This window comes from Nicotiana attenuata, unplaced genomic scaffold, assembly GCF_001879085.1.
Source record: "Nicotiana attenuata strain UT unplaced genomic scaffold, NIATTr2, whole genome shotgun sequence".
NCBI classification, from domain to species: Eukaryota; Viridiplantae; Streptophyta; class Magnoliopsida; order Solanales; family Solanaceae; genus Nicotiana; species Nicotiana attenuata.
This window is the reverse complement of record NW_017670448.1, coordinates 284,260-298,149: the sequence shown is the minus strand read 5'-3', so window position 1 is coordinate 298,149 and position 13,890 is coordinate 284,260. Positions and strand designations below refer to the sequence as shown.

Here is a 13,890-nt window from a genome sequence, read left to right as displayed (position 1 = left end):
CGACCGGCAATCTTGTAAATCGTGAAAACGAAGACTTAGATTACTTGAATATGTCAGCTATGGCGATTGGAGAAGAAACCTCAACTGGAACCAGCACAGGAACAACCATAGACAATCATCATCCCCTGTAGCTACAACTATGCGACACTCCAGGCAGCTCCTTGATCTCAATTCAGCTAACCGGAACTAAGACTATGCATTGTGTAAAATTAGTGAAAGTGGGATCATTAAGAATGTGCTCTATATTCCAGAATTTTGAATCACAACCTACACTCCGTTTCCGAACTTACAAGGGACTTAAGATGCTTCATATCCTTCTATCCTGGTTTTTGGATCATGCTGGACCTTCACAGTGGGAAAGTGAAGGGTATTGGTAAGGAACCAGAAAGTTGAAGCCAAGGCTGCAGGCTATACACTTACATGATGATTCTATAAAGGAGGAGGACTTGGGAGTATGGCATGGAAGACTTGGACATGCTCCAGACAAAGAAGTAAAGAAGATTCCAAACATGAAGTTCAAGACTAGTAATGATAGAATAAGGGATTGTACAATCTGTCCTTTAGCTAGACAAGGAAGATTGTCTTTCCCAAAGAGTACAAGTAGATCAAATAAGCCTTTTGAGTTGATTCATGTAGACGTATGGGGCCCATATAGAGTGCCAACTCACAATGGACATAAATTTTTCCTTGCTATAGTAGATGACTGCAGTAGGATGATATGGATTTACTTGTTAAGTCTCAAGAGTGATGTGGTTGTACGCTTGAGACAATTTCTAGCTTTAATAAAGACTCAATTTGGTGTAACAATGAAAATTTTAAGAAGTGACAAAGGATCTGAGTTTGTTAATTCTGAATGCAACAATTTGTTCCACTCATATGGATTGATCCATCAAAGTTCATGTGTACACACCCCACAGCAAAATGGGGTAGTAGAAAGGAAACAAAGACACATATTAGAAGTAGCTTAGGGCCATTAGACTGCAGGGTCATCTACCTCTTAAGTTCTGGGGAGAGAGTGTGCAGGCCTCAGTTTATGTGATCAACAGACTTCCTTTATCAGTATTGTCAGGAAAATCATCTTATGAGATGTTGCATGGGAAAGTACCATCATTGCAGCACATGAGATCCATAGGATGCCTTTGTTTTGCTAAAGCTGTAGAAGGAGGAGACAATTGCAGCCAGATCTATTGGGGCTGTACTGATGGGATACTCATCATCCCAGAAAGGCTACAGACTGTATAATATCCTAACTAACACTTTCTTTATTAGCAGGGATGTCAAATTCATGGAACACATCTGCCCTTTTCAGCTGCTAAAGGAAGGAAAGCTGCAGATTTTTCCCAATGGAGTGCTTGATTCATCTGCTAGCAGTAATGATACATCTGCTAACAGTGATGATGGTCCAACAGCAACAGCACCTATAGATGAAATAACACTCTCTCAAGAAGCATCACCTGCTGCAGAGGCACCCAGAGGCACCATCCTCACCACATTCACTGGGTTTTGAAGATGCACAGCCACAGGCAGAATCATTTTCAGATGCAATTACACTCAACAATATAGATGGTCAGATCAGGAAATCAGGCACAGCCTGTGTGGATGCAAGATTATGTATGCAATGGGTCAATGACAGGTTCTGCTGGGAAGCACCCTTGCAAGTATCCAATGCAAGACTACTTGAGTCATGCTGGTGTTTCAGCCAAGTATAAGTCCTACCTATCCAAAATTACACACTTGAAGGAGCCTGTGAGCTATGAGGAAGCAACAGCAGATCCCAAGTGGATTGAAGCCATGGACCAAGAGTTGACTGCACTCAAAGAAAATGGAACTTAGACACTAGAAGACTTACCAGCCAGAAGGTTCCTATTGGGTGTAAATGAGTGTTCAAAGTAAAGTATAGAGCCAATGGAGAGGATGAAAGATACAAGACACAACTAGTGGCTAAAGGAAACTTTTTCTCCTATAGTCAAGATGGTGACAGTGAGAGTACTTCTAGCTTTGTCAGCAGCAAACAACTGGAATTTGTACAAAATGGATGTTTACAATTCTTCAAGAAGACCTCACCGAAGAAGTCTACATGTGCAGAAATCCCTTTATGGGTTGAAGCAAGCTTTAACACAGTGGAATCTAAAATTGACCGAGGCATTGCTCAGTTCAGGTTTTGTGCAGAGTCACTTTGATTATTCCTTGCTCACAAAGAAGCAAGGCACCAGCACCAAATTAGTGATCATTTTGGTATATGTGGATGATCTTCTCATAACCAGGCATGATCACTGTCTAATTTCAGAGGCAAAGTCCATATTGCAGTGTAACTTTAAAATCAAAGACTTGGGGAGTTGAAGTTTTTTCTTGGAATTGAAATAGCAAGGTCAAGAGAAGGGATATTGATGAATCAAAGAAAATTTACAATGGAATTGATCACTGATCTTGGATTGGCAGGATCAAAACCAGCAACTACACCAATGGAATGCAATCGGAAACTCACTACTGTGGAGTATGATCAACGCATAAACTTGAAAGAAGATAAGAAGTTGGCAGATGCAGGACCATATCAAAGGTTGGTGGGAAGCTGTTGTATCTCACCGTGACAAGCCAGACATATGCTATGCAGTGCATGTACTAAGTCAGTTCATGCATTGCCCAAAGAAGTCATGGAAGCTGCAGCCAGAGTTGTCAGGTATATAAAAGAGGTGCTCCAGGATTGGGTTTGCTAATGAGCTCAAAACAGTCTACAAAGCTCACATCCTTTGCTAATGAGCTCAAAACAGTCTACAAAGCTCACATCCTTTTGTGATGCTGATGCCCATGATGCCCAGTCTCAAGAAGATCAGTAACAGGATATGTGATGAAGCTGGGAGATTCTTTAGTATCTTGGAAATCAAAGAAGCAATGCACAATATCGAGAAGCTCAGTAGAAGCAGAATACCGGAGCATGGCTGCTGCAGTTTCAGAGATCCTATGGCCAACAGGACTGTGCAAAGAATAAGGTGCAGAGGTTGAATTGCCAGTGGAATTACACTGTGACAGCAAAGCAGCAATCAAAATTGCTGCAAATTCCATATTCCACGAACGTACAAAGCAAACAGAGATAGATCTACATTTCATCAGCGCGAGAATTCAACAAGGGATTGTCAGAACCAAGTATGTGATGTTAAAAGATCAAGAAGCAGATTTGTTTACAAAGGCCCGGGGAAGATCACGATATGAATACCTAATGAGCAAGCTAGGAGTGCTCAATCTATTTGCACCACCTAGCTTGAGTGGGAGTATTGAGGAAAGGAACAAGCACGTGACTAGCACGCGAGGTAGAAGGATTAGTTTTTTAGTAGTTGTTAGTTAGTTATAACTAATTATGGGATTGGGCATTGTAGATGTTAACGGAAGAATTAGGAGAATTAGTTGCAGCTAGTTGTAGTGTATATATATAGACCATAACTCATTGTATTATTTTAAGATTTGGAAATATCTTAGCTCAGATTACTCTCAATGGAGATTCTTCTCTAGAACCTACTCGTTCATCTTCTCCTCTAACATTCTTACTGAGCTAATCTCAAATCTTCATTACAGTAGACGAATGGGTTGTTTTATAAGTAGTGGGTGTAGCCTAATGAATTATAACTTGAGTTCACACCAAAATTGATAGAGGGGAGAAGGATATACAGAAATTGGAGGAATGACATAGAAGAATAGAAAGGGATCCATTCATAAAATGGTACTCAATTCAAGTGTCTTAAACAAAGTTTGAGGTCCTATTATCCTATTTATTCGATAGCAAGTTTTGAACTAGTTAGAACTCTTCAAACCACTATAAACCTTGTCTTTAGTTAAGAGTATAAGCTTGGACATAACCTTATATCTAAGATAAAATCATCACTATTTTATTTTCAACTAATAACAGAAAAGATATGATCACATAAAATAAAACCTTATGTTAGATAGTTAGTTGTAATACATATTGGCCCATATCCAAAAATTGCTATATTGTACTATGTAAACATTGTATATAAATAGGGCTATTATAAAACAATTATCAATAATACAATTTTTCCGTGTCATTATTTCTCAAATGGTATCAGAGCGGCAGTGAGAAAACATCTGGGAAAGAAAACCCAGACAAGCAGTCGACGTGCTTCAATTTCCGGCGACCTTTTAGGGCAGCTTTGCGTTATCTCTCTTTTCCTCAGTGTTGTGCAAAATCCAACACTACCACAAGGTTCCTTATCACAAGCGACCAAACCTTAGTAAGATTCTCTGGCAAAGCCCCCTCCACGTGCTCCCACGAGCCAGTAAGAACCTCGACTCCGGCGCGTGAAGCACTTTCCGGTCAGTTTTTGACAAATTTCTTAAGGACGTGTTGCTTGTGAGATGATTCCGAGTCCACCAGTACTATTTCCTACAGATTCCGAGAATTTTGGAATTTTTCGGCAAGTTAAAGTGATTATCGTTTGCTTTTTTTCTGTTTTTGTTGATATTTGCTAGAACTCTCTTCAATCTTATCATGTCTCTAGGGTTGGATATTTTTGGTTCCAAAAACACAGAGAATTGGAAGTTCAGGTGTTATGATTACTTTAGAACCCTTAATGGAAAGTTCAAACTACTTATGTTGGGCTTCCTCAATTGAGTTGTGATACAAGGGTCAAGGTGTTCAAGATCACTTAACCAAAAAGGCTAGTGAGGAAGATGAAAAGGCCAAAGCACTTTGGGAGAAGATTGATGCTCAGTTACGTAGTATCCTGTGGCAATCTATTTATTCCAAATTGAAGCCCTTGTTTCGTCCATTCCAGACATGTCATTTAGTTTGAGAAAAAACTCGCACTTTATACACTAATGACATATCTTGTTTCTATGATGTGATATCGCGGATGACAAATTTGAAGAAATATATTGGATATGTCTACTTCCTTGGGATAAGTATAGGCAATCATGGAGGAATTTGAGAAGTTGATGCCAGTTTCTGCTAGTGTTGAAAAGCAACAAGAGCAACGATGGAAGATGTTTCTAGTTCTTACACTCGCTGGACTTCCTAATGACCTTGATTCAGTACGCGACCAAATTTTGGCTAGTCCGACTCTCCCTACAGTTGATATGAATTATTCTTTCGATTACTTCGCCTTGCTACTGTGCCCACTCACATAGTGATCTCATCACAGACAGCTAATTTCTCTGTTCTCGCATCCCATACAGTAGAAAATCGGGCATCTCAGACTATGGAGAATAGACAAGAAGGAGGCCGTTTTGGAAGATCTCGACCTAAGTATTCTTATTGTAATAACCTTGGACACACTCGTGATGTGTGTTACTCTTTGCATGGTCGACCACCTAAAAATACCCATGTTGCTCAAATCGAGACTGCATGTAACCAGGGATTTTCTTTATCAGGAGGGAAATATAATGAGTTTCTTTAGTATCGATCAAGTAAGCAGACACCTCCACAAATAGCCTTTGTTGCTCAGACTGATACTTCTGTTGCTGACAATTCCTTTGTTTGTGTTTCTCAATCTACTACTCTTTGACAGTGAGTCATGGAGGCAATAGGTTATTTTGTCAAATATTGTTTATTCACAATCTCTTCCCAATGTTATCTTAGCAAATAGAGTCCAAACAAAAGCAAAAGGAGTTGGACAAGCTAATCCCCTATCCTCTGTCACTTTAGATTTTGTTCTTTATGTTCCTGGTTGTCTTTTTAATCTTGCATCTGTTAGTCGGTTGACTCGTGGCCTCCATTGTGGTATATATTTTACTGATGATTCTTTTGTTATGCAGGATCTTATTACAGACGATTGGCACAGGGCGTGAATCACAATGCATTTACTACCTTGACTCACTCAATCCCTCCATAACATGTCTTGTTACAGATTCTCCCGACCTAATTCACAGACATTTAGGCATCCAAGTTTATCCATGCTTCAGAAGATGGTGCCTAGTCTCTAGTTTGTCTAGATTAGATTGTGAGTCGTGTCAACTAGGGAAACATACCCGAGTCACCTTTCCGCTTAGTGCTAAGAGTCGGGCAAAGTCTCTTTTTTCTTTAGTTCATTCTGACATACTAGTAGAGTCCGTTCAACCTTAGGATTTCATTATTTTGTTAGTTTCATTGATAATTACTCAAGATGTACTTGGATTTTACTAATGAAAGATCGCTATGAGTTGTTTCTTATATTCTAGAGTTTTTGTGCTGAAATAAAAAATCAGTTTGGCATATCTATTCGCACCATTCACAGTTGATAATGCCTTAAAATACTTATCCTCTTAATTTCAACAATTTATGACTTCTCAGGGAATCATTCATCAAACATCTTGTCCGTATACCCCTCTGCAGAATGGGGTAGCTGAGAGAAAGAATATGCACCTCACTGAGACTGCTCGCACACTTCTTATTTAGTCCCATGTTCCGCTACATTTTGGGCGATGTGGTTCTCACGGCTTGTTATTTGAATAGTCGGATGCTTTCATCTTCCATCCAGAGTCAGATTCCGCATTCAGTATTGTTTCCTCAGTCACCCGTATACTCTCTTTCACCTCGTATTTTTGGGAGCACATGTTTTGTCCATAACTTAGCTCCAGGGAAAGATACGTTAGGTCCTTGTGCTCCCAAATGTGTCTTCCTTGGTTATTCTCCAGTTCCAAAGGGATATCGTTGCTACTTGCTACTCACCTGATCTTTGTAGGTACCTTATATCCGTTGATGTCATATTTTTCGAGTCTCGACCTTACTTTACCTCTTTTGACCACCTTGATATATTTAAGGTCTTACCTATACCGACTCTTGAGGAGTTTACTATAGCTCCTCCTAGTATCCTCAGTCACAGAAGTCTTATCCATACCGACCGTTGAGAATCTAGTGTTGCTCCTCCTAGATCCCCAGCCACAAGAACACCACTCTTGACTTATCGTCGTCGTCCGCGTTTAGCATCAGGTCCAACTGATTCACATTCTACACCTGACTCTTCTCCTACTGTGAACTTGTCTCCTCCTAGTCCACCGATTGCACTTCGAAAAGGTATACGGTCCATACTTAATCCTAATACACATTATATCGATTTAAGTTATCATCGTCTGTCATCCCTAATATACTTTTGTATCTTCTTTGTCCTCTGCTTCTATCCCTAACTCTACAGGTGAAGCAATGTCTCATCCAAGATGGCTACAGGCTATGATTGACGAGATGTTTGTTTTACATGCGAGCGGTACTTGAGAACTTATTCCTCTTCCTTCAGTTAAATCTACTGTTGGTTGTCGTAGGGTTTATATGGTCAAAGTAGGCCGAGATGGCCGATTGATCGCTTTAAGGCCCGCCTTGTTGCCAAATGGTATACTCAGATATTTGGGCTTGATTACAGTGATAGTTTCTCTCCTGTGGCTAAAATAGCACCAGTTCGTCTATTTCTATCGCCATTGGTCTCTCTGTCAGTTGGACATTAAGAATGTTTTTCTTCACGATGATCATGAGGATGAAGTTTATGTGAAGCAACCACCTGGTTTTGTTGCTAGGGGGAGTCTAGTGGCCTTGTATGTCGATTGCACCGGTCACTTTATAGTCTAAAACAGTCTCCTCGAGCTTAGTTTGGTAAATTCAGCATAGTTATTTAGGAGTTTGGCATGACTCATGGTGAAGCTGATTACTCTGTATTTTATCGGCATTCTGCTTCAAATCTTCAAATCTGTGTGTTTATTTGGTGGTTTATGTTGATGATATCGTTATTACTGGCAATGATCAAGATAGCATCACTAGTTTGAAACAACATCTCTTTCAGCACTTCGAGACTAAGGATCTGGGTAGATTGAAGTATCTTCTAGGTATTAAGGTCACTCAGTCTAGCTCAGGTATTGTTATTTCACAACGAAAGTATGCCTTCAACATTCTTGAGGAGACAGGAATGACGGGTCGTAGACCTATAGACACTCATATGGGTCCGAATGCTAAACCTCTGCCATGACAAGGGGAGCCTCTTAGCGATCCTGCAAGATATAGGCGGCTGGTTGGTAAGTTAAATTGCCTCACGTTAACAAGACCTGAAACTTCCTTTCTTGTGAGCATTGTAAGTCAGTTTATGGACTCTCCCTGTGATAGTCATTGGGATGCAGGTGTTCAAAACTTTGGTTTTCAAAAATCAGCCCTAGGCAAAGGACTATTGTTTGAGGATCGAGGTCATGAGCAGATTGTGGGATACATAGACGCTGATTGGGCATGATGACCTTCTGATAGACGTTCTACGTCAGAATATTGTGTTTAGTAAGAGGTAATTTGGTGTCTTGGAAGAGCAAGAAATAGAATGTGGTTGCTCGGTCTAGCGCAAAAGCAGAATATTGAGCAATGGCTATGGCAACACGTGAGCTAGTTTGGATCAAACAGTTGTTCAAGGAATTGAAATTTGGTGAAATTAGTCAGATGGAACTTGTGCATGATAATCGGGTTGCCCTTTATATTGCATCAAATCCGGTGTTTCATGAGAGGACTAAATACATTGAGATTGACTGTCACTTCACCAGAGAAAAGATACTCTTGGGAGATATTGTTACAAAGTTTGTGAAGTCAAATAATCAGCTTGCAGATACTTTCACCAAGTCCGTCACTAGTCCTCGTATTAGTTACATCTGTAACAAACTCAGTCCATATGATTCATATGCATCGGCTAAGCTTGAGGGGGAGTGTTAAATAGTTAGTAGTAATATATATTATCCCACATCCAAAAATAGCTATATAGTACTATGTAAACATTGTATATAAATAGAGCTATTGTGAAAACACTTAAGTTATCAATAATATAATTTTTTTCGTGTCATTATTTCTGACACCTTATTTTAGAAATATGAAGGTCTTTATTTATTTTTGACTAATACATGAAAATAAAGAACCTTCTTACGATCTACATCACAAGGGTGCATCTCCATATTTACAAGACTAGCACCGAAGAAGTCATGATCTTTAATAGAGAGCAACTGCAGGGCATTTGGATAAGCTTATAAGATGGTCAACCAGCTTACCAACGTTGTTTTCACTTATCTATGCATTTGATGAACACCAAAAGTGCTTATAAACCAAAATCAGTAAAAGATCACTTATAAACACTTTTGGTTTGATCAAGAGTATTTATACACTTACGGATTTTTAACTTATAAACATTTTTTGTTTGACCAAGGTTTTTACTATTTTATCTGCATTATAAGTTGGTCAACCCCAACTTATGGATTCTGCAATCCTTGACATATCTTTCCCAAAACAAAATGTCTGAGGCTCTCTCAATTCCATTTTCGCCATTCGTCCTTCTCCTTGTAAGGATACTTTTGAATTCATATTTTTTTAAAATAGTTTTAAGGACATATTAGTCATTTTAACAAACAAAAAAAAATAAGCATTTTCATACCAATCACATCAACTGCTTTATGTATCAGCTTCATCACTTCTATCCAAGGACGTTATTATTATTTATAAAATTAGTTTCAACACTTGATGCTTATTAGCTACTTTCATCTCGCTACGCCAAATGAGTCCTAAGCTTATAAGCTAGTAAAATTAGCTTGTAAGCACTTTCTGACTTATTTACACGGTTTATAAGCCCCAAGAGTATTGCCATAAACAACCAAAAGCCATAAGTTGGTTATCCCCAACATATGACTTTTTATCTAATAAGCACGTTTTGGCTTGACTAAGATTTTTATAATTTTATCCCTAGTAATTTTTTATAATGTCGAAATGCCATTTCCGTATTAAATCACTAACTCCCTCTCCATTCCATTTCTACCGTTCATCCTTTTTCCATGTAAAGATACTTTTAAATTTATACTTTATGTAAACAACTTTATGGGCAAATGGAAAAGTGTTTTTTACTTTTTTTACCAAGCACATTAATTGCTTCTTATTAGTTGTAGCACTCGTATTCAAACGCATAACTGCTTATTTATAAAATCAAAACTTAAAAGTGCTTCTCAGACTTGATGCTTATTAACTACTTTTAATTATTTAAACCAAAAGGGCTCCGAGTTGAAAGCCAAAGCATATGAAGAAGATTCCTGGTCCTACCCTCTACTAAGGTGTTAAAGATTACCGACTGCCGGATATTGCAATCTTCAAAGCAAAGGATTTCAGGTATCTCCAAAAAAGGAAGTAGCATAGGGTCACAATAAAAATCCGACATTAGATTAACACCAAAAGAAAACGAGTAATGTGGCAGGTAAGATGCTTTGAAAAAGCGCTATGATAGAACCTAATCAAATCAAGAACAAGAGACAGCTGCAAGTAATCAGTGATAATCAAGAGCAACAATAATAATGCAGTTTGAGGCAGCTCTGGACATTAAGTAATTACACCATGATTAGACAAGAGAATGTAACAAATATAAAGTTATTATGCTAATGCGGTTGGCAATTTTCAAGTCTAAAGAGCCTATATGGTGACCAAAATGGCAAAATGAAAAGAAAGAGGCCAAGAGGCAGAACTGTGTAATCATAGAAAGGGAGTTTATCTATCAGTATATTATATCACAGAAAAACCTAAACATACATGACATTGTACAATATCTCATCAAGAAGTGTCAGAAATTTGCAGAGTTCTCATACTAACCTTTGCCCTCAGATGATGAGAAAAAAGAATTGAATTCAGCTGGAATTTCCCAAACGAATGATGAGAAAAAAGCATTGATATCAGCTTCAGGGAAGTTTGTTTTGATATAGTCTTTAAGAGATATCTTGCTCAAAAACCACATTTTCTTTCTTGGCGTTTCTTGAAGCCTTTTTGGAGCAATCAAGTATCTATCTTGAAAGTATCCTGAAGCTTTGACTCTTTTTCCAACTTTCCAAGTCCAAATGTCACCTGGATATGGCCAATCTTCAGGAGCATAAGGTAAGCCTTCTCCTGACTCCAAACATGCAACAGGCTTGAGATGTAAACCATCCATTTCTCTTGGAATCGTGCAGCTATTATTTGCCTCTGAAGTGTTAATCTTCTCGCCACCTTCCACTATGAACAAGTTAAAGATGCTGAATTAATTTTATGTTCTTCGTAAGTATGCACTAAGATCTATGGATAAAATACGTGACTTTGAAAGCACTTTGAACTATTTGATGTATGACGATCTTTTACATTCTTAATGATGCATAATGAGGTGTCAAATTCTCGATTCCGTTCACTTCTTCATTTGTAACTTGAAAGAGATGCATAGCACAGATTATGGTCAAGAATCCTGATATACAAACTGGAGAACTTTCTGTGCTGAAGAATATGTAGTAAAGTAAAAATCATGGACTATATCCCGTTGTTCTAATACAGCATATTGCTAATTGAAAAAACAACTTCAGAATCAAGAAGCTATCCAAGAGAGAAGAACCATGACTACTTAAAAGCTGTAAAGTAGTATTATCCTTAGAATTAATAGTAAACGCCAGTATATTCTGCTCTATAGTTATGTGAGAACCAAGCAAGTTCATCCACTGTTTAAGAAAGATTGAAAAAAATCAAGAAAGTTACACAATTTGAATGTTATAACAAGAATGAGAGATGGGAGATTTGATACAGAAAATATAAAACCAAACATTGAACATGTTTTCAGGCCAATTAACACTTTAAATGGAGCTCAATTAACAGTATGTCATTAAATTCTGCACTTAGATTTCTGGAAAGGTGCCAAAATATGTATACTATTTCCAAATTAATTGTGTTCATTTACTTTCAGATAGCTAAACTTAAACATCTCATCTTTAACCAAAAACCTTTGTCTAAAATTTGCATAATAGCTACCCAAAGAGGCAAAAGACACTACGTCATTTCTTCCCATCTGCTTAAGCCTTGGTGGCCAGAGTTAAAGCGGTATCTGTGCTGGTGAGAGATAGCAGGTACCCGGTGGAATAGTCGAGGTACTTGCAAGCTAGCCCGGACAAAACTGATTGGCCGAAATTAATTGCATTCACTAGCCAAAAGTGTATAAAATATATATATATATATATATATATAACAGACAAAAATATTTTGTCGGCCATTATTTTTGGGAACGGCTAAAAATATACATTTCTCAACAAAATTTGCTTAATTGCTGGTATAATTTTGCATCAGTTGAATGGTATAAACAAAATTATTATTTTTTCTCAATTCAAATTAGTCAGACTAACCATAAAAAAACAAGAAGTCATCTATAGAATGCATGAGCAAATTAGCAAGGCTCACTACCTTGTATTCCTAAAATTTGAACCAAATTCCACATCTTTTTCTTTCATTTTATGGGGTAAAAAAATATCTCATTTTTCTTAATTAATTTCTCTAATCCTTGTTGAAATGGCTAAAAATAAAGTGAAACTTGAATTTACTTGGAAATAAACATGCACAGAACCTTCAGTGTATTACAATTGCTCAAAGAAAATTAAGAAAAAGTTTACATTAATGGAAAACTAACTGTTGATAGTGAGAACTGTAGGCCAAATTGAAAGGAACCCACAATGGGTTTTTGCTACAGCAGCAGAGAGATGAAGAGAAATAATTGAGAATAGAGCTTCTGCGTTGAGACGGATGATCAAAATTAAAGAGTTACTTTTGTTTTTTCCGTTATGATTAATAGTTGAGAGTACTGGAATTTGTATGCTAGCTGCACAGGACCGAGGAACCGAGTCAGACTGTCAGTGGTTAGTGATTAATACTACTCCGTAGTACATTTGGCCAGCCTCGAAAAATCCGCTAATTTTAAGAAAACTCGGAAAGTATTTTTGAACAATAACCTTTATTTGGTCAAATTTTTCAAAAAGTTGCTTGTAAGTATAAAATTACGAAAAAGAACATGAAGAGATTTGCTTAATAGTTAATGTTATATAAGTAGGTAAATAATCACAAATATTTATAATTTGAGATAATAATTAGTTTTTTTTTATTTTATTTAAGTAAAATATAAAAATAAAATTGAAAAGTATTTTATTCTTTTAAGATAATTTAAATATATCAACAAATTATTTAATATATATGAAAATTCATCCCAAATATCATTATATCTATATCTATATTATATTAAAAGAAGAGTAGTGAAGCATGTGGTTAAGCGAAGTGGCAAGCTAAAATGAAGCCACTTGGCAAGTTTAAGACAACATTAAAAATTTGAATTATAAATGGAAACATATTTAATGGAAGTAGTTTAAATGAATCTTATACATAATCTAAATAGATCTTAGAAAAATCTATTTATATATATATATTTATATGTATATGTATATTTGTATCTATATCTATATTTATATCTATATATTGATCCAATCATAGATTTTCTTCTATGTTAGCTAGAAATTTGGGGATAAAATTAATTAAAAACTATAATAAAAAAATAAAAAATATAAAAATACGTAAATGGAGATAACCTATGACTATTTATATTTTGGAGTAAATTAAAATATAAAATAAAACTAATATCACAACGTTTAATATTACAAAATATAAAATAAAAGTAATAAAACAAAATAAAATCTTACATAAAGTATACAAATTATTTATAAGTTAAGAAAAAAAATTAAATAATCAGGAAAAACTATTTTAATAACAGGAATAATAAAGTCATATTAATATTTATAAATCGGGCAAATAAATATTTTATACGTAAAATATTACAACGTTTAGATATAATGTGTTCAAATAATAGAAAATATTTTTGTATGATTAATATTTGAATTTAGTGCAGTTAGTTTAAGTTTCAAAACATAACATAAATTTTTGAAAATACGGTCCAATTTAGAAAATAGAATGATAAAAATTATTTGAGTTTGAGATGAGAAAGTTATTTAATTTTTATCTATATTATATTAGAATGAGTGTGGTAGAAATAGATATTAAATTCAAACAAGCTAATAAAAATCCACATGACAGTGTAATAATATTAGGAATTGAATAATATAATATCAAAAATAATTAATAAATAGAGAAAA

General features: G+C 36.2%; 1 protein-coding gene across 1 annotated transcript in view; it reads right to left on the bottom strand.

Moving 5' to 3' along the window:
• LOC109239551 overlaps positions 1-12,597 on the bottom strand; it is a 30,462-nt gene extending 17,865 nt beyond the window's left edge. Inside the window, exons 1-2 of the mRNA XM_019406130.1 lie at positions 12,384-12,597; positions 10,562-10,957 (exon numbers count right to left, since the gene is read on the bottom strand). Coding sequence (XP_019261675.1) covers positions 10,562-10,957; position 12,384 — 397 coding nt within the window. The 5' untranslated portion in view covers positions 12,385-12,597. The remainder of the gene's footprint in view (positions 1-10,561; positions 10,958-12,383) is intronic.
• Between the last annotated feature and the right edge of the window lie 1,293 nt (positions 12,598-13,890).